Source organism: Tympanuchus pallidicinctus, unplaced genomic scaffold (assembly GCF_026119805.1).
Source record: "Tympanuchus pallidicinctus isolate F22 unplaced genomic scaffold, pur_lepc_1.0 scaffold28, whole genome shotgun sequence".
In the NCBI taxonomy this organism is placed as follows: Eukaryota; Metazoa; Chordata; class Aves; order Galliformes; family Phasianidae; genus Tympanuchus; species Tympanuchus pallidicinctus.
In genome coordinates, this window is record NW_026294745.1 from 5,826,215 (window position 1) to 5,852,586 (window position 26,372).

General features: G+C 39.7%; 1 protein-coding gene across 3 annotated transcripts; it reads left to right on the forward strand.

Moving 5' to 3' along the window:
• Positions 1-1,280: 1,280 nt before the first annotated feature.
• Positions 1,281-26,216, forward strand: CHFR (checkpoint with forkhead and ring finger domains). 3 transcript variants are annotated; one of them, XM_052690922.1, is made up of 18 exons: positions 1,281-1,392; positions 1,856-2,003; positions 2,864-2,963; positions 9,207-9,316; positions 10,923-10,982; positions 11,131-11,349; positions 11,695-11,910; positions 12,531-12,687; positions 12,912-13,066; positions 13,365-13,527; positions 14,362-14,504; positions 14,964-15,083; positions 15,358-15,441; positions 16,107-16,177; positions 16,886-16,973; positions 17,135-17,242; positions 17,791-17,863; positions 19,844-21,377. In XM_052690922.1, exons 2-18 carry the CDS (start codon positions 1,868-1,870, stop codon positions 19,884-19,886), a joined length of 2,046 nt encoding a protein of 681 aa, XP_052546882.1. In that variant the 5' UTR covers positions 1,281-1,392; positions 1,856-1,867; the 3' UTR covers positions 19,887-21,377. The 3 variants fall into 3 exon arrangements, with proteins under 3 accessions (XP_052546882.1, XP_052546884.1, XP_052546883.1); XM_052690923.1 differs by lacking the exon at positions 1,281-1,392 and adding an exon at positions 1,522-1,539; XM_052690924.1 differs by lacking the exons at positions 15,358-15,441; positions 16,107-16,177; positions 16,886-16,973; ... (1 more) ...; positions 17,791-17,863; positions 19,844-21,377 and adding an exon at positions 25,663-26,216 and having other exon boundaries at positions 14,964-15,161.
• The last annotated feature ends 156 nt before the right edge of the window (positions 26,217-26,372 follow it).

Genomic DNA, 26,372 nt, shown 5'->3' on the forward strand with positions numbered 1-26,372 from the left:
TGACTAATGTAAGAAAGCTAACCACCAGTATCTAGGCTATCTCAGCTTCTTCCTGCTCTATTTTGGTGTTCTTAAAGCTGTCCAAGTCCTTTGCATGAATGTAATAAATGAACGCACATCCAGAGTGTTGCTACTGGTGTTGTGTGCAAGCACAGCAATCATCTGTCCAAGAAGTCATCTTACTAGGAGTTCTAAGTGGCCTGAGATTGTGGTACAATGAGTACAAATGCTCTAGAAAAAAAAAGCCTGAATCGGATCTAGAGAAACAAGGGACAGGTATGCAGACTGACCAACAAGTGGTATCGGTGATGATGCTTTATGCAAGACCATGAAAGACCACCAAATTATAGGTACTCTCTGTCTTAACAGCTTTTGGGGAACAAGGAAGCAGTTAGGTTAGTGGAATGGAATTAGGTTGTGTGATCCTTCAAGGGTTAGATCAAGGACAGAGGGAGTGATGTATAAGAAAGAGGACGTCTTTCAGGAGACCCTGAGGAAGGAGCTCCAAGCAGGAGAATGATGCAGCCACTGGAAGGAAAGCAGCTGCCAGCAGACAGGCACCAGGGCCAATGCCTTCCTCTTGTTTCCTTTGAATACTTTGCTGGTTTTGTTTTTGAGCAGGTTTGAAATTTTTTATGAATTTCCTGCTACTGAAGAAGACATTAAAGTGGGGCCTAGCTACAACCATAAACCTTGCATCAGAAAGTAGAGATTTAAAACCAACCGAAAAAGAACCCTCATTACTTTGCTACAATCTTTGGAGTAGTATAAAAATGAGTTGATGTGGGGGGTAACAAAGAGCAAAGCAATGATTCTTAAAGAGTTTGCTTCCATCCCCGCTAGGCAGGTATGTCAGAGCCCTTGCTGATTAACGCTGGGGCACAAACTCTGTCAAAGGGAACAGATTCTGCCTTAATGCAAACACTATTTCTAACACCACTTCTCTAGTACAGCAAGAATGCTTTTATTTAACCATTGCAAGCGAACAACTCTTACATGTCGAAGAGTTAAACGCAAAGTACTGTTAACTACACGCGATCCAGCTCTTTCACGTGCTGCCGCCCATACGTTGTCGAGACGCTCGCACCCTACCCGCATCAAAGATGGCGCCCGCCACGTTATTCCACCCGCAGGCCTGCCCGCACCCAAGATGTCCCCCGAGGCGTCTCCGGCGCCCCAACCTCGCCATCATCCTTCCGGCATCCGCGGAAGAGGCGACGCTCTAGCAGGTGTGGCTCGGTGGTGGGCGCCGGAAGGTCCGCCTCTGCCGCCGCCGCGTTCTCTATGGCCGCTGCGCGCCGCCTCCAATGGCAGGCCGGGCCCCGCCCCGCCCTGATCAGCTGAGGGTGGCAATGTCTGTTGACAGGAGCCGCCTCGGCCGCGGGACTGGGCGTAAGGGCCGGGCCGAGGGGAGGGGGTGCCTGCGCCCGAAGGGGCGGGTGGAAGCGGCGGGGGGGGCCGCGGTGCCCCCTGCCTACCGCTCAGCGTCGAGGGAGCGTGAGCCCGCGGGGGGCGGAGGGCGGAAAGTTGGGGAGAGAAGTGAGCGGGGGGAAGGAGGCCGCCCGGCCCGATTCACAGCAGGCGGGGAGCGGCCCTGCGGGGTGGGGGCGGCGGGGAGCAGAGGGGGTGGGCTGGTGGCGGGGGGCCGGAGGGCGAGGAGAGGAGAGGAGAGGCGAGGAGAGGCTCTGCCTCTCCAACAAAAGGAAGCGGGCAGGGCCGGGAGCCCCGGGGGGCAGAGGGGCGGCGACGCGCGGGGCTCGGGCCGGCCTGCCGGGGGGAGCGGGAGCCGGCTCCCAGCGGGCCCCTCGGCGCCGTGCGATGCGAGGTTCGGGTTCGCTTTGTTTCTTTTCGTCAGATGTGAAGGCAAATGGAGCGCTCGGAAGGAGGCGAGCAGAGCGGGCGGCGGCAGCAGCCTTGGGGGAGGCTGACCCGGCTGGGTGCTGAGGAGGCAGAGCCGCACGTCCTGCTGCTGAAGAGAGAGTGGACCATTGGCAGGAAGAAAGGTGGGACGGGCTGCGCCGTGCGGGACGGCGGCGGGCCAGGGTCCGGCCTCACAGCCTGCGGAGGTGGGCTGCAAGAACCGGGCCTGCGCTTTTCAGCTGCTGGAGGCGCTGCCTGGCGGCCCCTCGTGCCCCCAAGCTGTGTGAAGAGACCTGTGCTCCTTTTCACCAGTTTGTGGCGTGGGAGCGCTCACACCTGAATGTTACCTTTGGGGTCACCTGAGGCAGCTTGTGCAAAGAAGAAAAAATGACAGTTGATTCAGAGAGTGTCCACGGTAGTCCTGTTGATGTTCCCTTTGCGTTTTTGGAAGTCACTGTAGAGGCTTTCACTGAATAGAATGAAATACTGGTGAGCTGCTTGGTACGTTTCGGCCTCTGTACTTCTGTGGGCTTCTGTGTCGCAGGGCTTTAAGGTTGAGGAATTGTACTGTCGTTTATCAACTACTAGTCCCCAGTACTTCCTATTCTGGTGTTACACTGGTGTGAAAAAGGGCTGGGTGCTCTGTGACAAAGGCCTTCAAAATTTGGATTGAGTGTATCTCGGATTTGTGTGAATTTATACTGTTCTGAAGTGGACAAGTTGTGGTTTGGTTTTCATTTGTAAAGGTTGAAATTAGGGAAAGAAAGGGAACTACAACAGCTTGAAGTGGTTGAAAGAAACCTGTCTTGGTACGTGGGGCTACTGCACAGTATTTGTACATCACATAGATGGACTATGTTTCTGCTTATATGCCAGCAGGATTTTTGAACTATTGCAGATGTACATGAGTCAGTTTGTTGTGCATTTATAGACATGCAGAATGTTGAGTTGTCTGTGTAATGTGTATTTTTAAACATGCTGGAAAATCTGCTTTCTTTTTAAGGTTGTGACTTATCTTTCCCTGGCAACAAGCTGGTGTCTGGAGATCACTGTAAAATCATAGTGGATGAAGAGTCTGGTCAAGTGTCATTGGAAGATACAAGGTTAGTTCTCCTTTGAACTTCTGCTACTATCTTTTCTTTAGGCCATGAAGTAAAATCTTGTGCATTGCTCATGGCATTTATAACAAATCCTTTTCCTTCATTTTTCTTCCTCTCTTTTTGCAGCTGTGGAGTGGCTGCTTTTCTTGTTTGTTTGTTTTTTGCACTTTCCCAGTATTTTTTTTCCTCTTCAAAGGAACCCATGGAAAATACTGATGGTGTAATAGTTCTTTGGGATATTTCTTTGGGCTTCTGAGAGAAAGCAAGATGGCTTGTTGGAGTTTTGTTTAACTAGAATAATTATTCCCATGCGTATCGAGGGTTTGGGAACTAAGATCCCTAATGTAAAAAGACATAAGCACATATCTCACTGGAACTGCTGTCAAGAAGCTAAGCTAGTTTTGTGAAACAACTTTTGGCGTGTAAAGTTCATTATGTACTTCTTCATATGCTGAAGGCCAGTGAACTTGGCATGTTAGCCTTGTTATTTCCTGTAGAGTTTTAAGGTTACTGTGGGAGTACAAATAGCACTGCAGGGTTTGTGGGTGGCTTTCATTGGATTTTATCTTGTTTTCTTTGTGAAATCTGAGATAGGAATTTGAATAGAAGGAGATTTCTTAGGAGGAGGTTGTAACCCCCTTCACATTTTCATCTGCTTCATTTTTGACAGGATTTTTTTGTGTGAGCTTGCAGAAAGCTTCTGGTTTGTTGCATTTCAAGAAATCCGTGACATTTTAAAATGTTTCTGTAAACCACATTCTTTTTCTGCTCCGCTGTTGCAGTTAATAAAGAAACAAACAATTCTTTTTTTGCCAGCTCCCCTCTTTCTTCATGTCTAGAAAGCACTACACCCAAAGATGAACACAGTTCAGTATATATTGATGAATATACGTGATGATGAAATTGGATGTGAAAAGTTTTATGTGCCATGCTGAATCTGCTGTTTCTTTTTCAGATGTCCTAGGATGCAGTTAGATCTCTTGTTCTGGTAGCTCAGGTTAGTGTTGTATACTTCCTAGGGCTTTGAGAATGTTCTGGAAAAGCCGTTACTTGAACAGTGGGCGCATCTTCTGGGACGCTGTTGGCAGAATCTGTGAGATACAGTTGACAGCTTTCCTTCAGCAAAATTTCTGTTGCTTTGTTAATTAGTGGCTGTGCCAAATTTTCCTCCAGTAAAACAGAACATCATGGAATTACTGATGTTGGAAGCTACCTCAGGAGGTCACCTGTTTCCAACTCAGTGGAAGAAGGGCCATCATTCTGTTTGAACTGGGGTGTTTAGGTTTTCTCTTGTCCTTTAAGTATGGAAATCCTGTAGCATCTCATGGCCCTTATTCTGAACCTTAATTATACCTGTAGTGGCTTTTTTTTTTTTTCTTGTCTTGTTTGGCTCTACATAAAGAGCCTGACTCCATAGTCTTGGTATCTTTCTTGTAGGTACTGGATGATTGCTGTTTGGTCTCGTGGTGCCCAAGACACCTTTTCTCTGGAAAAATAGGTCCAATTCCTGTACCCCTTTAGCCCATTGGTCTTGTGCTCCAGCCCTCTGGCCACTTCGGTGGCTCTCTGCTGGACTTTCTCAAGTTTATCATCACCTTTTGTTGTCCTGGTGTTCCAAAAAGTAGATGAAATATTGTAGATGTGGGCAAGTGATTTCTATGCAAAGACTAATCACTTCACTTGATCTTCTGACTACACCCTTTTTAATATAGCCAAATATGCTGTAGGCCTTCCTCACTGCCAAGGCACGCTGCTGACTTATGCCTAGGCATAAATCCAAAGTGTATGAGCTTACGTTTAGGCATGAAGTTCACCAAGATCCCTTGCAGATCTGTCCCCAGCCTTTACTGTTGCAGGTGATTGTTCCATCCCAGCTGCAGAGTGCTGGGTTTGACCTTATCGTGGTATTCCCATCGGTCTGCCTGGGTCCCTCTCAAGAGCCCAACTCTCACATGTACTAAATATTAAATATAGCCCCTACTTTGGGGTTACCTGCAAGCTTGGTAAAAGTTTAGTTCCCTCTCCCCATCTAGGCTGTAAGTAGAGGTAGTAGGTTGTCTGAAGGATAGGTGTCTGAATCCATCCCCGATGGCTTGCGGCTGTTGGGAAACTTTGTATTCCAAGAAGCTGTGGGATGAAGTGCCAACCTTTAGGGAGAAAAATCATGAGACTTCTAGGGAATGGTTATAAATGTCATTGTCCAATATTAAGCCACACATCGAGACATTTCAAGCAACAGGTCAGGTTATGTTTGCTGGTCATGGTAGTTTTAGGGGGCAGCTGTAAATCTGTGTTTGGAAAACCATCACTTGTTTCAAGTGCATGCAGCTGGTAGAGTTAATTTATACCAATGTGGTGATAATAAAATCCGAAGAAATTGTGAATGATGCAGAAACTTTCCTACTTTTCCTTCTTTGCCTCTCTGCCTGGGGTGGAAAAAAAAAAAGCAATAACAAAAAAAAAAAGAACTCGCTAAGCCAAATTAAACTTATTTGTTCATGTGATGCATTCATGAAAAGGTGGGACTTGTTAAGCTGATGTCATAGACGGGATTCATCAGTACATGGAGTACCAATGTTAGCTGCTTATGCATGTTATGTTTATATGTAGCTGACAAAAAAGAATTGGGGTCATTCAAGCGTTCTGCTTGCCAGTGTGTTGCTGTGAAGTGTAGTTACCTCTTGCTGAATCAAAAGGCTGAATTAGTTAGCATGCCTGTTTGCAGAAGACTCCACTCCTCTGATTCTTCCAACTTTTGCAGTGAGTAATAGCTGAGCTCTAAAAAATCAAGCAGGCTGAAAGAAGAGTTCTGAATGTTTGAGTTGGCAATACTGATGCCCAGAGTCCCAGAAAAATCTGCAACATCAGCTTTTTTCTGCTGTTAAGTGGAAAATAGTTTGGAAACATTGCTGTGGTCAAGCTCGGATTTTTCTGGTGAGAAGGAATGCATTGAAGGAGGCAGCTAGCATGGGATACTTGGACTGAGTGGACTTTGTTTTTGTATTGTAGCTGAATCAAAGAATATCATCAAATACATGTAGATGGTCAACGTTGTTATTTGCCACCATGGTAGCGTGATGAGTTTACACATCTATTTTTGAAAGAATTACCATAAATTTGCAGATGAGAGCAAATGTGTAGAGGATTTGAAATTATTGAGTAAACAGAACCAGCAGTAATGTAACAAAACCCAATAATTAGCAAGTAGTACAATAAGATATCCATGGATTTGGGCCCTCTCCCCCTTTTTTTGTGTCTGTGTTTCTGTTTTGTTTTCCAAGCCGTGTCTGACAGAAAGACAAACTGACGTGACACAGCTGAGGCAGATGCTGGTCTGCCATCAGTAAAAGCAACTGTAAGATTCTTCATTTTGAAATAGAAATTTGAAAAGCAGCTGTGGTAAATAACTTGTAAGGATTTCTTTTGTCTTCCAGGTAATTTTTTTGAAGGATTCTGGTTAAATATTTAAGGATTTTTTTTTCAGAGCAGGAGAGATGTTCTCAAGTGACAGACTAGCAGGTGTCCCCTTCCTGTGAGTAAGGAGGAGATTGATCTCCATTGCACAGTGCTGCCCTCTCTGCTACTGGGTTCTGCTTACCCTGCAGTCAGGCTGTTTTGGTGGCTGTTAGCAGTATGGAAGCTTATTAAAGCTCAAAGTGCATCTCAGTTTATAGTGTGTTGAAGATACTATGCACTTGCACAACTTCTAAATCTGTTAACCCATATGTTTTACCATGAATTACGTTTCTGCTTCCTGGATAGACACTAGTAATCACTAGAAGGTAATGGGCTGGCATTTTTCTGGGAAGGGTAACTGAATGCCTTACAATACACAGATCATTAATCTACTTTGAAGGTCAGCATCTTCTAAGTGAAATGTGGTTGTTTGTATCAATTCTGTACTGTTGCTGGGTTTGGGAAGTGAAGGTAACGTGTGGCTGTGGATGGGGCTGCAGAGCCAACAGCTGGGCTGGAGCCCGCAGCTGACCTTTATTTCTTCCTGTGTTCAGAGAAGTGGCGATGGGACCTTTTGTGACATTGTTTCACAACTCAGGCAATTTACACCTGATAGTAAAGTTTTGTTCTCCACATCAAAGATAATGCAGCTAGTTAATATCAGTTCAGTGTCAAGTGAAACTTTGTCTGTAGGGTATGTTTTAAATGTTATTTATCTTATGAGGAGCTTGCTATGGTCTAAAACATCAGAGGAACGTGCAACTGCCATTATTTATCATGTGTGTCTTGTTCAAAACAACCACAGCATTAATCTAGTGTCACTGTGTCTGTTAGATGTCTCATGCTGCAGTACTGAAACTGGGAAGGCTAAGTGGAGGAATAACAATCATCTGGGGTGATTTTTTTTTCCTTTAATTATTGACTGAGATGAAACTTCTTCAGTTTGTTCATGTATTTAAGAAGAGCTTTATTTTCCCCTTCTTTATAAATTGTATCTGTTTTTACTTACTTTGTGTCCATGGATGCCACCTAACTCCTTACTGAGCTCTTCTTGCAGTCAGCATAGCTGCAGGACTGAGGAGACTTGGATATCTGTAGTCACTGTGGATGGGGCAGCTGTTTCTGCAGCTTCTGTTAGCAGACCAGAAATGAGTGGTTTCTGATGCACAGTGCTGATAAACCTTTTTCGAGGAATGCCACGCTTGGCTTATTGCCCCTCATAGCCATCTTTTTAATATCACTGGTATCAGTGTTAAGTTAAAAATGGGTATCATTTCTGGCAGAATGACTAGAATTCTTTCTTCCTCTTAATTGCTGAACTTCTGGTGCATTTAACTTTCAGTGACATTCCCATTCTGCTGCCTTTTTGGTTCTTATGTCTTTCAGGCTAGTCAGCATCTATATTCCTAAGGTAAAAAGGCAAGCTCTAATTTCTTTACTTGTAAAAGAAGCCTGAAGATTCGTTAGTGGAGCAATGATTGATGTGACCCAAAGTTTTTTCCTTGTTGGTGCTTAAAGTTGCTTTTTAATGTGTGTCGGATTGGTTGTCTGTGTAGGTAGTGAAAGCTGTTGCAGAGGGAGAAGGAAAAAGTGATGCCTTGAACAAGACGTGCTGCTATTCAAAAAGATTTGTTTGCCCTTTTAGCTTTTTCATGTAATGCTTTCAACTTTGCATCTGGAAAGATCAGCAGTACAAAGTGTTTTCTTTATTTGTCTTGCTAAATGACAGGAGAATTTTTCTGGTTTGAGTTTGTTTTTAAAGGAAAAACAATGAGGAGAAGGGAAGGAAAGATACTTATGTCTAAATTACCATTGTTCTCCTCTAGGTAAAAGCTGGTCCTTTTGAGGAAGGCTGGAATGTGTTCTGAGATCAAGTAGTGGCTTCCAGGAGGTGGCAGCAAAGGTTTGCTGTCGTTTCTTGGAGGAGGTGCTTTGCTTAGGGGAAAAAGCATCTTCTTTTCTTTCATACTTGGTACTAGTTATGAGACAGAAATGGCAGAAATCTGAAGTTCTAGAATGCTGCAGCCCTGAAAGGGGCTTATTGCAAGGTAGCTGAAATTTTTCAGTATTTGGGTAATGACTGAATTATTAAAAGCTAAGAGCTTGCCTATTGAACAGCACCCACAGTGAAAGAACAAAGGTGAATTAATATAGCAGTGCTCTGTATTTGCTTCTTTCCTGGTTTAATTTCTCCTGTAAGTCTTGGAGCTTTCATAAATACCAAAATAATTCTTTCCAGCTCTCCTTTAAGTTGTGCATAGCAGTTCTCTCACCTGACTTCTTCGGTTTCAGTTGCAGATGGCCTACATAGCCTTGAAATTTTTCACTATTTGAAACAGAAATGGAAGCAAAACGAACACCAGCCATGGATCCCTTACTGTACAGAAGTTCCTTTGTGCCAAAATGTTTTAGAAGACTCCCATTGTTAATTGGAAGACAATTTCTTGAATAGGAATCCTACTGTCCTTTCTTCTTTCATATTTAAAATACGGAGACTTTTCTGTAGTAACAATCACTGAATTATTTTGAGGCAGTGGCCAGGTGTGTTTCTGTGAAGGCCACGTCTTTAGTAGGAGCTGCAGACGAGCTTTGAAGTACAAACTGTCCTGCTCTTCTCTCTTTGAAACAGGTTTTCTCTTTTCTATGGTTTGTTTCTGAACATTTTTCTTTATCCTTGCTTAAAATGTCTTGGAGAGCCAACAGTTTCCTTCGTTAAAAGTATCTTGAATTTTCTTTTCCTTCTCCCAGATAATCATGGAACCATTTACATTGTTTTCTTTTTCTTTATAGTACTAATGGAACAGTAATTAATAAACTGAAAGTGGTTAAGAAGCAGACTTACCCTTTACAAACTGGAGATGTGATCTATGTTGTTTACAGAAAAAATGAGCCAGAGAACAGTAAGTAAAGGATGATTTTTTAATTGTGCAGTCGTTTTGTACGTCAGTACAATCAAATCAGGGTTACTTCATTTTAAGGCAAATAATTTGTTGATATGTAGAAACAGATTCTATGGACTGGGTTGTGGATGTGCCAGTTTTTACAAGGACAGGTCTGACAGCTGTCGCATTGAAGCCTGCCTGTGAGCAGCTTTGGAAGAAACAGTGCATGCAGTGATAACTGATGAGGTCCTGGTCACACACCCAGCACTCATTTCAGGACTCCAAATTCTCAAGGTCATTAGCACTACTTTGTATATCACATTTAAGCAGTTTTTGGCATAAGGGGATCAGGGAGTTGCTGCCAAAGTTGAGTTTGATGTTTTATGGTTTTGTTCTTTTAAAAATGTGGGGCAAGCTGGGGATGGGAAAAGATCCTGTAGTACAAGTAAAATCAGTAAACCTGAAAAGGTATTTGTGTACCCTTGGAGTAAAATCATCCCTCACATGCCTGTAGTGCTCTTTAGGAATCACTTACAAGCTCCCCTATATACATTTACAACGTGATGTTTGATGGAAAAATAAAAGAGCATACTTACAGTTTTCATCCATCAATAAATGTATTGACTGTCCATAGAAGAGTATGTGTGCATCTCCTTTTAGGAAGTTGCTGTTAATTTATGTGCAGACAGATCAGGCTGATTTATGCTGTCTGATGTGAAAGTTACAAGAAGCAGCAATATGCTATATCTGTCCATCTGTTTGGCTTGTTTATCTCATAAATCCTCTTTAAGATGGCACTGTTTGTGGTTAGAACTTGTTTATATGAATTTTTCAGGTACTTTATAATGAATTGAAGAACAGATTAACAAGGTTTTGAATTACAGAAGCATTCAGTTTGGCTCTTTCAGCTTCTCCATCTTCAAAGACAGAAAGGAAATACAGAATTGACATTCTGGCTGGTCTGAGTACTTCTGAAGGAGTTTAGACTAACTTTATGAGAACAGGGGCTTCTGTCCTTTTTGAATTTGATTCTAGTTTGGGTAAAAAGTAGCAAGGTGGGGGATCTGTCAGAATGTTTTAGTCTGAAGTGGTTGGTGAAAAAGGGAATATTATTCAGTTGTTTTGTATTAATAGATACTAAATTAGTTTCTGGATGTAACTGGGAGCGTGCAATAAATCTGTATGTTTTAGAGTTTGTTTCTTGCAAAGAAATCTAAAATTGAATGAAGAATTGGAGAGGTGAGCTCAGAAATAATAACCTTCAAGTAACTTTAACTGAAGTATCTGGGGAAAAAAAAAACAACTTGGTTTGCTATGATTCATAGCAGATTTTACATGTTAGAAATGATTGAGCCTCTGCTTCCATGGCTGGCACAAGTTAAAGCTCACACAAAGGCCTCTTTGCCTGGTTTCCTGAGAAGAAAAGATCTTGCTGTGTTGTTCCTAATTGCCTCCTAAGTAGGAGTATTATCATTGTACAGTGGAGGTGGTCCCTCGTTGGCCTGTTGTGTTGTCAGACACTCTGGGGAAGCATCTGCCAGGCAGTAGAACTTGTTTGTGTGAGATTTAAGTGAGTTGGTTTTTATTTTAAAATTCTGTTTAATATTTTTTTTCTCTTTTTCAGACGTTGCTTATCTTTATGAATCCTTAAACGCAAAACATGATGCAACTCAAGAACCAGTAGGTAAGGAAGTAATTGGAGATTTGAGAAGAGTAGCTAAGCTCCAATGACTAACAGTGCTTTTTTTAGAGTTTGAGCCCTGGAAATTCTGAAACCATCGTGTGAAAACTGTCACACAAGTTCTTTTTCTTTCCCTCTTTTCCCCCTCTAGCTGTAGAAGCTAATGTAGAAAACCAATGCCATGTGACCAAAGATACCTCAAGTACAGGAAGAAGTAACGATGAGAACCAAATTACCTCATCACCATCAGCTACTCAGTCTTGCTATGAGGAACCACAGCCATCTACTTCTACATCTAACCTCTTTAATGCTTCTTCTACCTCTCTTATTGAGTCTGCATCTGTTGAACAGGATAATCCTTCTACATCTGGTAAGAATTATATCAGTATTTAGAGTGCTTCTGATCTGTTATAATGATCAATATTGTTTAAATCCTTTCCGTGGCATCTTTGTCAGAAAGCACTGATATGAGTAATAGTGTTAGGAATAAATGCTCTGTGCTTTGAAGGGGATTTTAAGTACGGTTCCACAACTGAAGGCCTGTTTTTCCAGGTCCTCTGCATGGAGTGTAACGATACATGCAGTCCTTGTGCCTTGGCATCCTTTTTTCCTGTGCAGATGTTTGGATTCATGTATGTGCATAATTGGGGTCTGAGTAACTTCTGTTTTTGCATGTCTATGCAGCTGTGTTCACTTTGCTGTTTTTATTTTGCAGGATCACAATCCTCACTCTTCACTCCTGTGCCTGCTTTGCCCACCTTAGAATCTGTGTGTCTAAGAGCACTTCATGATGAACATGAAAAGCTGGATGTGAATGCTGAAACTTCTGCAATCACTTCAGAAATCAGTGACAAAGAAAACGCAGAATTGGGTTCTCAGAGGACAGAGGAGGAAGAAGTTTTGGAACCTGCTAAAAAGAAACTAAAAGGAGGTTAGTATGCTGCAGTATTCTGCAACCAACTCTTTAATGTTATTAATGAAAGTTAGTTTTAAAAGTTTAAATTAGAAATTTAATGCTGTTTATTTTTCATAGAAACCCAGTGAAGTGAACAGAAACTTAAGAAAAAAAGTGCAGAGTTGTAACATGAAATAAATACAAAGGCACTCATCAAATTTAGAAGGGATTGAGAGGTTACCTGCTTTAACATGGGCGTTGGACTCAGTGGCCTCTTGAGGTCCCTTCCAACCCCTGCAGTTCCGTGATTCTGTTAGGTTAGTGTGGGGTAGATAACTTTTCCCCCCTCATAAGTAATTCTATGTTGTAGTATTAAAGAAAAGTTAAAGAAATAAACATTATTTGTCTTCCTGTGTCCAGATTCAGTCAGATCAGTGTCATCTGTCCTTTTTCAATTCCTTTTTTCTCAACTGCTTTGTTTCTGATCCAATGAAAATGGTTACTTGATTAGCAGAAACGATTATGTGAAAAGCAGGAACCTTTAGTGGCACCATTGTCGTTGAACAAGGGATTTGTGTGCACCTTTCCAGTCGTTTTGTAAGATTAAAAAAAAAAGTTTCAAAATCTACATACTGTGGAGTTTTCTGTCTTTGTAGATGAAGGTGCTTGTCCAAATCTTCCAACAGCAGCTCCAAGTGAATGTATAATTAAAATTGGCTCTGAAGATGCCAAAACATCAAATGTGAAACCAGATAAGATGGAGGAAACATTAACCTGTATTATCTGCCAAGAATTGCTGCATGACTGCGTGAGGTATGTATGACTGACAAACACTGTGTTTTAGTGATGATAATGTAAGTTCAGTGACAAAAGTTTGAGGTGACCAGGAGATTCGGTATATTTACAAGCCCTTGAAGTCTTTTTTAATGAGTCTTTCTTATTATCTAAGTAGATCTTACATGTTTTTTGAAGTGTTATGAATGTAACTTAAAAAGATGACGTATTTAGGGTTTACTTGTCATGTTGGTGTTTTCCAGCTTGCAACCTTGTATGCATACTTTCTGTGCTGCCTGCTACTCAGGATGGATGGAAAGGTCTTCTCTGTGTCCAACTTGTCGTTGTCCGGTAGAACGTATCTGTAAAAATCACATATTGAACAACTTGGTTGAAGCTTATCTGATTCAGCATCCAGGCAAGTTCAAGTGTGTTACAGAGCCCGATGTATTTCACATGTTAACTGTATAGCTGATGTATCCACAAAGGCTGTCATCAATAACGTGTCTGTATGTTATGCACTCTTAGTACTGTTTTCTCTGATGAGACTGCAAAAAAAAACCAAAAACAACCAAGATCTTCTTGAACTGTTATCTAAAAACAAATTTTATGGCAACAAAGATGCCGTAACTCTGTGTAAAAAGAGCAGAGTGGGAATAACAAATGTGAAGAATCTTGTGCTTTTGTCTTGAAACTTGAGTTTGGTTTTTATACAGATAAATGTCGTAATGAAGATGATGTACGTAGCATGGATGCCAGAAACAAAATTACTCAAGACATGTTGCAACCTAAAGTGCGGAGGTCTTTCTCAGATGAGGAGGGAAGTTCAGAAGATTTGCTGGAATTGTCAGATGTAGATAGTGAGTCTTCAGATATCAGGTAGGTCCGTTTAACTCGTGTACTGAATTGAATTTGCTTATGCTTGAGTGCCCAAACGTACAAACTGGTTTCGAAGACATTGAGAGCATTGTTATTGCTGATTTTGTCTCCACAATCACTTCCAGAATGAGTCTTTCTTCTGTTTTGAGGAAAGTTCATTTTTCCCATTAATTATCTTTGCAATTCTACTGGCCATCTTTAAGCAGTCAACAAAAAATATGTTAAATTGGAACTCCTTGAAGCCCAGCTAGATTCAGTTTATGACTACCAACTTTCTCCTGATTAGCACGACAGCATCTCATGATGTGTGAAAATACCTTCTGTGGCTGTTACTTTACGGAAGACTGATTTCTACATAAGGTTTTGTTATGAGAAATAGCATTCTATGACCATTTAATTATAGCTGGAATTGATGTCTGGGATCCTGCTTTCACTAGGTGTGTGCTACCGAAGCAGCTGATGCTTGACCGAGGGATTACTAGCCACCAGAATAGCTCTTCTTTTTCAACAGCAAGCATTTTTTGCTTTATGTCTAGAGGAGAAAAGAAAAAGTCTTCCAGTAGATAATTATTCCAGCTTTGTTAATCTTGCTTCCACTCACACCACTGTTCTCTTTTGGAAGCTATTGGGAATCCTTTCTTTTGCAGTGCTCTTTGTTACAGCTACAGCATTCTTCACAGCCGTGACGTACTGAGTTATGTGGACTTCCATATGTTACTGGATGGAGAAATTCTAGATTAGAACTTAGAGGGTATAATCAACCTGCAGTCTAGCATAGCAATGAGTTGTATTTGCATTTGGGTATGATTTTTAAAAAATATTTTATTTTTTCAGTCAGCCATACATAGTATGCAGGCAGTGCCCAGGGTATCGAAGGCACTCTGTTGCAGCTCTGCCTGGCACGGGCCAGGAGACAGAAGCAGGAGGAATGCAAGCACTGGGAGATGCCCCCTCCACATCTGCCAACTTTCCTGCAGGTCAGTGTCACGAAGTCATGTTAGCAGCATGCAGATAGTAGGTGTATGAGCTACAGGCCTTGTAAAGCTCATTCTCATAGTACTGTATCACCTCTTCACACAGATATCTTTGCAAGAAAATTAAATTTGAGCATTGTTTTAGTGTGGTCATCCAAAATAGACATCTGATGGTTGATAGTTCATAAACTCTTTTGTGTATTTGAATATTTTTGCACACCTATGTAGTTTAGAAGTCTTCTATGCTTTTTTAAAGAATCTTTGTGGGGAAATATATGTATTTTTATAGATCTATATAAACAAGCAGGCTACATATATGTGTGTGTGTGTGTATATATATATATGTATAGCTTGCTTGTTGCTTTCAGATTTTTGTCTATTGTTTGCTAGGATTCCAGTCCATTTTGTAATTTTTTGCATTGTTCAGCCTTACGTTTTTCTTATTTTTTCTCACCTACCTAGCTGTTCAGGAGTATGTGTGTCCTGCTCAAGGAAGTCATGTAATATGCACCTGCTGCTTTCAGCCAATGCCTGACCGAAGAGCAGAGCGTGAACAGAACCCTCATGTTGCTCCTCAGCAATGTACGTGTGCAGTTCTGCAGTCAAACTTAAGAAAACAATTGAAAAATAAGTTTCTCTTTGTTTTAGTGAAAATCAAGTGTATTTCGAAGAGTGATTTTATTTGAAATTCTTTCTTTGGAGTCTTCCTTTATAAAATGTATTTATTCATCCTCTTTTTTGAATAAGAAAGCTGTGCTTTTTTAACAAAGTTTATCAGGACTCTAGTGCTGTAAAAATGACAGACTGTTGAGATTTGTTGTGTGCAATCCTGACGGGTTTTCTTTGCTATTTTCAGGTACTGTTTGTCTGCAACCCTTCTGTCACTTATACTGGGGCTGCACTCGGATGGCGTGTTTTGGCTGTTTGGCACCATTCTGTGGTATTTTGGAACAATATGTTTTTTACCAGTCTGCTCTCTTTGCCGTAATGTGTCTACCTTAAACTTGAGTAACTTATGAAATGCAATAGACTGCCACAGTTATGCCAAAGGAAACAGAGGCTGTGTCCTCACACTACAAACAGAAATGATACTTGAATGTGCATGTCTGAGATTTGAGTGGAAAACAGCACTTGCTGAGCATATTGCTTCCCAGCATAAAAAAAAATGTGGTATATTTCAAGCTAGCAGGAGAATCATGCATGTCTTTGCAAGAGCATTGAATGTCTGATGTTAGCTGGTTAGAAAAGAAGCTTTCTCTCTCAAATTTCTAGTCTCCCAAAGCTCGACGTTTTTGATGCTTTGAAAAATAAGAATAGTTGAAAGGACTTGACTGTAGAATATGCTTTCATAACACTGTTAATTAGTGCAGATCAGTAGCACTGTTTGAACTGATGGTGAAATTGTAAGATCTTAATGTCTTGTCTTCGATGGTAACTAGAAATTATGTATTGCACGTGTGTGTTCAGCATGTTTTGAACTCAGCCACGTGCTTGGTGCTTGCAGGAGCCTGTGTGTGTTATTTCAGGAAACAAAAGAGCCTTCAGAATGTATGTGAGGGCCAAAGGGTTTGGGAAGAAATAATAATTCTTTTCTTCTTCTGTTAGAAATAAACCTTGGTGACAAGTGTTTAGATGGAGTCCTAAATAACAACCACTATGAGTCAGATATCCTAAAGGTATTTTTTTCAAATGTTTATTATGTTACATAATAATAAATCTGTGTTGTTTAAGATTTGCTCATGAAATGATAGTGATATTTAATTGCTCAAACATATATGTCTAGCAGCTGCCAAGAAGGCCACAGTTATGGCAACAATTTATGAATTTGGGTTTAAGTGACCATAGAATTCATGTTTGTTTGATTGCTAAATCAAAGAATTTTCCTTGTATGAATTATTTGTTAGGGAGCCCAGTATCTACAATCTGAACTGCAACATCTGAAATGTTAATTAGAGAAAAATAATTCACTAGCATATAACAGGAAAACAAATGTTTTTTGGTTTTTTTTTTAATGCTAAACAAATTAAGCTTCAATTGTGTTGCATAGAAATATTTCTTTCTATACCATAATAACTAGATTATCTAAATTAGGTAGGCTGGGTGAAATCTTGCTGGTAAGTTAAGTGATAATGTGGCTGGTGGGAATCTGTAGGCATTCTTTTGGCAAAAGAAAGAATGCTCTGGAGGAAGAAACTGAGCTAACAGTTTTATTGGTGATTTGAAAGCTGAAAAAAGAATAATTCTATTATTCTATTTTTGTTTGTAAACAGCCTCATCCCATGTTGAAAGCATAGTTAGATCTAGGGTTGGAAACATTTGAAAACTAATGGCTTGGTATCCTTTTAATGTTTGAGATTTTTCAAGTGAAACAAACTCTTTTTCAGGATTACCTGGCATCCAGGGGTTTGACGTGGAAGAATATGTTAAATGAAAGTCTGTTAGCTCTTCAGAGAGGAGTTTTTATGCTGTCAGGTGCGCTTTGTTCGCTTCTGTCCACGTATAACTGTGTGTGTGGGAGCATCAAGAGGTTTGATGTTCTGTATGTACATAGCTTGTGATGTCATGACATCTTCGTTAAATCAGATTTCTTGTTCCTTACACTGACATCTTGTGCAAACTGTACTTTTCTCCAGATTACAGAATTACTGGGAACACAGTGCTTTGCTACTGTTGTGGCCTCCGCAGCTTTCGAGAACTTGCCTACCAGTACAGGCAAAATATTCCTGTTGCTGAACTGCCAGGTGGGTTCGCTTTGCACAGTACAGAGGAAGTCAGTTAAAAAGTTAATCACTTTTGGGTCTTCTATATGAAGCCTTAGATTTAAATGAGATATGGGTTGTGGCCTCCTGTGGCAGATTTAAGATTGGGAACAGAAACTCTTCCTGTAATCCACTTTTAAGCATTACTTTATCCATTCAGTTCTTGTTGTTGCAAGAGCTTCTACATCTTTAACTACTGAGAGCTCTGCTTTATTTCTGTGCATAATGAGACAGCTCACCTTGTTTCTCCTCATTATTACCTTTCTGTTTAGTGTAACAGCCTGCTGGACCACTCATTTACTATGTATGTAAAACTGGGGGAGAATAACAAACTACCCAAATTAATGATTTTTTTTTCTTTTAATGGAAAGGTATCTAGATATATTCCTGGTGTCCTAAACTGTAAAGTCAGAATCTGTTAAACTAAATAGTAAAGCTTCAGTTGAGGACACTGAGAAACAGTGGTGCAGTGTACTGTCACCTTATTTAATGGCTTCAGAAATAAATGTAGCTTTTTGTCTTCTCTGCAGTGACTGTCACATCACGTCCTGATTGCTACTGGGGGCGCAACTGCCGAACTCAGGTCAAAGCACATCATGCCATGTAAGTTACACCTTTTAGAAAGTGGTGGGGTTTTGGGTTTGGTTGTTTTTGCTTAAAAACAAATCCTTCAAAGGGCCAAGAATTGTGTGAGGAATACTGCTGCAGTACAAACAAAAGTGAATGAGCTTTGGGTTGTGGGTTTTTGTTTGTTGTTTAAACACAACTTGGAAATGGACCCTTTGTGCACGGCTGAAGGCACCACTAGCACTTTTAAATTGGTATTTTCTACCCCCACCTCCTCCTTATTCATATCTTTCTCAGTCTCAAGCAGCTTTTCATTTGGCCTTGTCTTGAGTGCTTCTGGAGAACACTGTGCAGATAATTAGATAATTAGCCCTTTGTTATTTCTTTTGGAACTGTGAGAAATGATTTTTAGCAAACTGCAACAAACATTAAAGGGGTAAATTGATGGGAACAACTTGTGACAATGGAAGGAAGAAAAGTTTGGAATGTGATATTGGAAACCTGGTGTTTGGTCATTCACAAGAATTATTCATCCAAAACAAGGTCCTTGATTTTTAAAAAAGGAAGGCCACTGATAACTGATGCCAAGTCATTCTTGCAGAAGGAGGCATGTGTTACAACAGGTATTAAAGAATTTCAAGAATAAAACAAAAATTGGCTGCCTGCAGGTTACCTTGTTCCAGGAAGGGTAAAGAAATCCTCCTTGCTCAGGGAGTTATTCTCTAAATTCACACTGCAGTTCAAGACAGTGGAGCTGTTGCTCCTTACTGAGAAACTGCTTATAATGAATAGCAGATTCTGCAACATCTTCCTAATGCTGCAATGAACATGCACAATTAGCATTATTCCTTTAACCCTTATTTCAGATACTGTGGGTTGAGCATAACCCGTCTATATGGCTCATTCAAGCAGATAATTAAAAAGAGTTAAAATATTAATTCCCAGCCACACACAAATGCAGAGCTTTACCAAATACCTTTCAAAAATAGTTTGGAATTTAAGTTGTAGTTTTAGTTCAAAGCTCTGCTGTTATCTGTAATTTCATGTTACGAGGCTCTCTATTTTTCCACAGGAGATTTTATTTTGAAGTGCTGGAGAGTTAACTCAGTATCAAAGCACTCACCAGTTGTCTACATTCATATTTGAGTGGATAATTTCATCTAGAATGAGAAGGGTTTTTTTCCACTTGTTTTTCCAGCATTAGCTGTTCTGGAGCTTTACTCTTTGCTGCTTAACTTTTTTTAAATATCCATAGAAACGAGGGAGAAAAGCCCTCAAAACCTGTCATATACCACTCCTAGATATTTGTCTGTTTTTTTTTTTACTGAGCTAGATTGTTTTGCTAAGTAGTTTGGTTATGTAGGCAAGGTTTCTTTCTAATCTTCCGTCTGATTCAGTAAAGAGAAAATGCACTCAGCTCTTCAAGTTGTGTTTCACAACACGTGCTGGGGGATGCATAACCCAAGAGGAGGAAGAACAAAATGAATAGCTGGAGACTTTAGAGAAGTAGAAAGAAGTGCCTTATGCAGAATTTTGTGCAGACAGGCTTGCTATTCCCATTGAACTTGAGTAACATGGAGTGAGAGAAACCTTACTTATTTCTAGAAGAGGATCGTGCAGAAATGCGTTGTGAGACTGGTTACTATTAGTTCCCCTAGTGAGCTGTGTAGTGCTGCTTTAATAAAAATAACTACTGTCTCTCAGGACAAAATTAATTCTCTTGATTCCTGTTTTACTTGCCTTCTGGATTTGAAGTAGGCAGAAGTACAGAGGAATGCTTTTAATAACAGGTTTTCTGCGTACATAATAGAACTACCAATTGTTAGGCAGGAGATGCTGAAAATCCTGCTCCTGGTTAGAGTTCATCTAAAACGGCTGTGAAAAGCAGCTATGTTAGTATGTAAATGTTCTCCTTTGAACTGTTTAATATTTAAAATACCCTGTGAAAGATGACAACTCTTGTGTTGCTTGATTTCTGAGACCTTTGTTACATATTAATACTTCTTTCAATTTCAGGAAATTCAATCACATTTGTGAACAAACGCGATTCAAGAACTGAATACTTGTAGTCTGTAGTGAGGGGACACAAGCTTGTCATACTGCTTGTACAGTTTAAGGTTTCAGGGGATCTTCTCATTTCTCCCGTAGCAGGGAACCAATAACTTCTGCATCAGGTAATCTGAAATGAACTTCTGAATTTGTAGAATTTGACAACTGTAAACGAATGAGGTAGGTTGTTTTTTCCAAGAAAGTCCAGCAAGCGTTGCGTTCCATTCTCATGACTACAACGTCCCTGTGTCACTTCACTGAAGAACACAAGCAGAAATCACTCACACAGAAACCAGCCATATCTTGGGAAGGCCTAAGAATAAGGAGTGTATTTGCACTACTTGTGAAGAAACTAAGAATAATCCTTAAACTTAAAAAATAGAAATGTTTTGTATAAGTATCTGAAGATTATTTCGAGAGCCATTAATATTTAAGAAGGAAATTGTCAGTGTATATTTGTAACTGCATTTTGCGGTGCTCTGCTATTTTGTCACTACTCACGGCCTTTGGACTAGAAATACATGAACCTTCACTGAAAAAAAGAAATCCATCCATGCAACAACTGTTTTAGCTTAAAGCTTGTACCATATGTGCAGTGTTATGGTGGAAGTAGTACAGTTTCTTATCTTAGTTTTGTCATATTGATGGGTTTTATTCACATTAAATTACAAAAAGGAATTGCACAAAAATTTGAAAATTGCATTTAAAATTGGGGTAATACTTGAAGCAGAACAGCCTTCTGCTAATATTACTTCTGTAGTATTTTATATCAGAAGACCAAACAGTGCTTTTGACATAGAGCAGCAGCCAGTAGGACACACTGGTTCATTTTTTGTATTTCCTTTGATATTGTATGCTAAGTATGTACCTCTGCCATGCAGCTGTTCTCTAGCATGCATACACTGGTGAAAATGTAGAAAAGGCTATAATTTAAAACAGAATATAGCAGCTTTACTGGAGAAAGCAATCTTTCAGAAAGCAATTGACAGATTGTAGCAATATGGAGGCATTTCTAGCTTGGGGTAAGAATGATGAAGGGGGACGCTGGTATTGCTGTCATCAACAACATAGCTTTTATTTTCACACCTTTTGGAGAGCTTGTTCCAGAAACATCCCATGCATCACTTCAAAAAATATCCCAACGCTATTCCTCCCCCCCTCCACTTCCTGCCAGTTAATATGATTTAATCTATCTCAAAGTAACTTGGTAGTTAATGTTCACAAAGCTCTACTGGGACCAATTTCTCTCTTTCATCATACTTAGACTGAAACAGAATGAGAAGAAAGCATACCACGTTACCTCTGTAGATACCACGTTGTTTTTAAGTATGCCTTATTTTGTCAGTAGGATTTATACTTCAATATTAAAGCGTACACAGCTGTCTTGTGACATAATGGAGCACAAATGATGCAGCACATCTACTGGCGTCAGTGAGTTAAACGATCTGCAGTAACGCACACCTTCATGTGAATGCTAATTAAAATTATGCATTTGTGTTTAGATTTTTATTTTTCAAATAGCTGCCGCGAGGATGGGTCTGCTGACCACACCTGTGTGCTATTAAAGATACACTTTTGTGTGGACTTCTCTTCTTAATCTCTGGGCATTTTCTCCTGTGAGTAGGATTGAAATTGGATCTGGAATAATACTTGAAACTTTTTAACAGCATTGCGTTTCTGTCTTTTAGTATTATTAACAATGTTCTGTTGCTTCTGTATTTGTATTTTATGTTTAGATTTTTTTTAATGGTTATTGTTATCTTCTCAGGACGACCATTCCCAGCTGTTTTTATCTCATTTTTCATCTCTGGCTGTGCATGTAGCAAAATGAGTGCAGTTGTGGAGATCAAGCCTTTGCACATTATATGCAGAAATGTGCTTTGCATTCTCATTCACCACTTCCCACACCCCAGATGGGCTCTCAGCACAGACTTGTCACTGTACTAGTATTCAAGCCTCTTGTGCTGAGTTGGGTTTTTTTGGTCAAAAATCATGTCTGCAGTACTATGTACAACCTCACTTGCACTTCAAGTTATGTTTATATAAGGATATATTATGTGACAAAAAAAAAAAACCCTGAGAAAGAAATTGAACCGATGTACTTAACATCTAAAGTACCTGTGCAGTAGAGGTTCTTCAAATTCCCTTCAAACAACTTTTTGCTGTTACAGACAATTGATCTGCCTTTCTATGCATATAGGGTTGTGGTAGTGCAATGGAATGAAGGGATTCTTTTGTCACTTATATTGTACCAGGACCAGATGAGAAACTAACTTGCAGATGGGGAGGGTGAATAAATCCTGATCTTTATATGCTCTTACATAAGTAAGAGTATCTGTCATGGGTATTACATACTCTATACACTAGACCTTTTTAAATGTATGGTTACCAGATGATAGTTAATGTGATAAATGTATGAACTATGCTTGGTGTAATTGTTTAAATACTGGAAAGGTGCAGCATATTTTTTAACCTGTCTAAAGCACACCCCCACCTCCTTTATAAGAGATACTTGGAAGCTGAGCATGAAAAGTGGTAGAATAGATGCTGTGAAAGCCAGGGTGATTATGATAGGCTTTGGCATAGTGGTGAATAAAGTACATAGTCTCTTTGAGAGAGTTCTTTTATAAAGAAGGTGGAGTGTATTTCTTCCAGTTGTCTTTGGGGTTTTTTTCCTGAACTAAGAAGTTATTAATTAAAAAAACTTTAAAAAAAAAAAAAAAATCACTGGAGTAATCTGTTTTTTTTTCTTTGTGGCACGTTCTCTCACCACAGGCATGGATGTGTCAGTTTTTCTCATGATTGGTCACGCTATCAGTCTCTTGAATGTTGAAATTGTACAATGGAATCTCATCCTTGAACTTGTACTAACTAAATAGAAGGTCTTTTTTTGGTCCTTCACAGAAACTCCCCCAAACTTTATTACAGATGTCTCACTGTATTGTAAAGGATCGTGAGTCTGTCTGCAGGACTGATAACAAATAACACCTGTTTAAAGACAGGACCTCCATGTCTGTAAAAAACAAGCTCACTTAGTTTTTTAATGAACTGAAACTGAAATTCCTACAGTACTGTAGAGACTGAACTGACAGCATTATGTAACGCGGCTCATTTAAGAGCAGGGTAGAGAAAATGTCATACTGTGTTAATCTTTATACCTTCTGCATTTTCAATGATCTCATTTGTATAAATGATAAGATTTCAAATAATATTAATAGTACTTTTTCTTAGAACTTTATTCTCGCTGTGGAAATAGGAGTTCTGTACCCTCATTCTGTCTGATGCTGCAGGCAACGAGGCTGTGAGTTGCACTTCAAATTGCAGCTTAGCATCCCAGGATCTTTTGCACTGCTGCTGTTCCTGCAATTGAAGCAGGATATCCGTTACTGTTGTAGTCTTATCTGAACTGCTGTTCTTAAGCCAGCTGTCATTTCTTCTTCAGTCTAAATTTAAAGAGATTAAAACTTGTGGTTCAGTAATACGAAAGTGCTATATTGTTCTGTATGCCATCAGACAAACTAATAGGCCTTAGAACTCATGGTACTCAAAAGAGGCTTGTTTTGCACTAATATTGCTGGATTGAAACATTCTGTACTCCACTGTGTCACAGAACTACCTGTAACTAAATTACTTTGAGAAAGCTGTTCATTTTTTTTTTTTAACCTAATGCTCTATCAGCTCTGTCAAAGCTCAGTCATTAACTCATTCATCTTGCAAACAAAATACATCCAGTTTAGATCCATTCTTAACTTCTAGTAGAACTGTGTAGTACAGATGGCTTAGCTTACAGTGAGAGCTTAAGGAAATAAGTGATTCAAGAAAGAGTGAAGAATTTGAGAAGAGAATTTGAGAAGAGAATGCTCTGGTTTAAATTATGATCTGATTTATTTTTTTTTTAATGGCCTCTTACAAAATTCTGTTGGGAGGGGGCTTTATTTTGTACGGCCTGCTCCAAAAATAAGCCATCAGCGGTGATATTATTGGAAGTTGGAAGAAGGATCTCTTGGTTTTGAAAGAAAGTGTGGGGGGTTTTGCAGGTTTTCCATTTTATCTAACTTTATTTCTGCAGGATGCTTGGAACTCAAACACCACTTACACAATTCCGAGGAAAAACTTCTGAAGAAACTAATTATACTATTTCCCATAGCAATGCTTAATATGCAAAGATTGCTTCTAAATCTGCTTTTCAGGTCATTCTTCTTTTCTTCACACTTCGCCATTTTGACTTTCAATGAGGTAATTTCACCCTTAAGCTCATTAGTTTCCATAGGAAATGAATTATAAAAAATGCTAAGTGTGCCATATGAGGTTTAACATCAAAGACGTTTCTAGGCAGACCATGAATATACGTTGAAGCTATATTTGGTCTCTGAGTCTCCTCTCAGTCCTACTGAGTTTCAGTTGCTTGCTTTCGTTAGGTAAGTGTTGGCTTAGGACTTGCATTTCTTCCTTGCGATCCAAATTAATCTTTAATTATTTAGAATAAGAGGTGGTCGTTGACTGTGCGGAGTGGTTAAATCCACTGTGTTTAAGTTATTACTCACGTGCCCTTCTCACGGAGGAGGGAGAAAGCTGGTTGTTTTCCCATCAGTGCTCTGTGCTGAACTACCTGGCAGTAGGAAACCTAGTGTACAGGATTCTTGTCTTTTGTACAGCTTCAAGCTTTTGTTCTGAAGCTCTGTATCCAACAATGGAATAAGCAAGGAATGCCCCCAGTCTTGTTTTGTTTCTTTTTTTAATGTCCTATTCAATCTATGTAACACACTGAAGGGAGCATCTGGCATATTCCAGAATAATTATATTTTAAAAATACTGGATTTGAATAATGTACACTATAACTGAAAAGTGCTCCTTTCTGTTAGATCCTATAACATTTTAAGACATCTTTCCCATGCAGTTGTGATTGAAACTTCCCTTCTCTTCAGCGAGTGTTTAGCATGCTTATCCCATTTGCTGCTTAGTTACAGTATGCAAAGGAGCACAATAAAGTGACTGTACTACCACAAAGGTAAAACTGAACCCAGAGTCCATGAGCTGTGGGGTTTTCTGTCGTGAGAAGATTGTGACGCGTCCCTTAAAATAACAGCAGTTAGGAACAAGTGCTGTAGGAGTGTCATGTGTTCAAAATTAATCTTAGTTGGTATTTGCAGGTGGAACTACAACAGCACTCAGAGCTTCTGTTTTTAAGTTGTGAAGAATTTCAAAATGGAGGAAAATCTCTTTCAAGTTCTTTGAAGGTACAAAACAAAACATACTGACATCTTTAGCAGTAAGTTTTAGTGATCTGTCTAAAAAAAAATAGGAGCTTCAAAAGCAAGCCGGGAATTTAAGCTTCAGTCTCCCATATGCTGTGCTTCTGTTTGCTCATGGTTGACTCTGCTCTTGGGTTACAAAGGTGTGTATAGAGAAAGTCAGTGAGTAAACGACCTCAGTAGTTATGTTACTGAGGAGAAAACCACGCTCTAAAGCTTGGGCTTAACACAATGCTGCAGTGGTGGCACTGGTGTGCATCAGGGCACGTCTTGGTGCTCTGGGGCAACGTCTATCCAACTTAGCATTTCAGTAAAATAAATGTCATTACATTGCAGAAATTAATAGTTAAACATACTTTTATTGGAAAAAAAAGTCACTTTCCCAGCCCATCACATGTAGGTATTCTCAATAACTGAACACAGTTACTTTTTCAGAGTAGATTTTAGTACTTCAATCTCTAGAAATGTAATAAGTAACGTAACATTGACTCTGTTTTACAATGTGTATGAATTTAACACAGTGGAAATCATTAGATATTTCGAAGCCTGCAGTATTCTTTTTGTCATAAATATATTAATTCATCCCTCTCAATTATGTTACATTAATTTAAAAATAAAGCAAAGAACTTAGAGACAGACTCTTATGCTTCAAAACTATTCAACGCCATCTGGTAATAATAAATGCTGAGGTTTGTCTGCTGTTTGTTTGAGTCAACTGCTACAAGGCATGTTTTTGCTGCCACTGTTACTAGATGCAAGGCTTATGTCTGTGTAGACACATACACGAAGTATTAGGCAAAACCTACAGTCTTGTGTTGCATATCTCAGACATTAATAGGTGGCAGATGGAGGCTGTAACAGCAGGTGAAATCATAAATAATTCAGTTAAATATTCCAGGAATCAGACTTAAATGCTTTAACATAGAAGGATTAAGATGACTCACTTGTCACACACTGTAGCTAATACGGGAGACTTGTATGGGAGATTTCTTCCTGGCACCTGTTCAATAATATAATTTGCTTTAAAATAGTATCTTATGTCAGCTGTAAAATACAGCTTCCTAGGGGATTTTTTTAATTTTTTTTTTTTTAAAGCAAAATAATTCTAAATTGTGAGTTAAATATGCAAAATTCTTTAGCAAAGACAGGAAAATGTCACCAGAAGGTAATTACAACAGTGATGGGATTATTAAAGGCAATAGGACAAGCGAGCTTCCCTTTGGTTCTGTGCTCCACTGACTGCC

Excerpts from the sequence above, each read along its gene's own strand:
- CHFR (XM_052690922.1), top strand. The coding sequence starts at position 1,868 with ATGGAGCGCTCGGAAGGAGGCGAGCAGAGCGGGCGGCGGCAGCAGCCT. Across the intron at positions 10,983-11,130 it reads TGCAACTCAAGAACCAGTAG|CTGTAGAAGCTAATGTAGAA; the intron begins GTAAGGAAGTAA and ends TTCCCCCTCTAG. Across the intron at positions 15,442-16,106 it reads CTGTTTGGCACCATTCTGTG|AAATAAACCTTGGTGACAAG; the intron begins GTATTTTGGAAC and ends TTCTTCTGTTAG.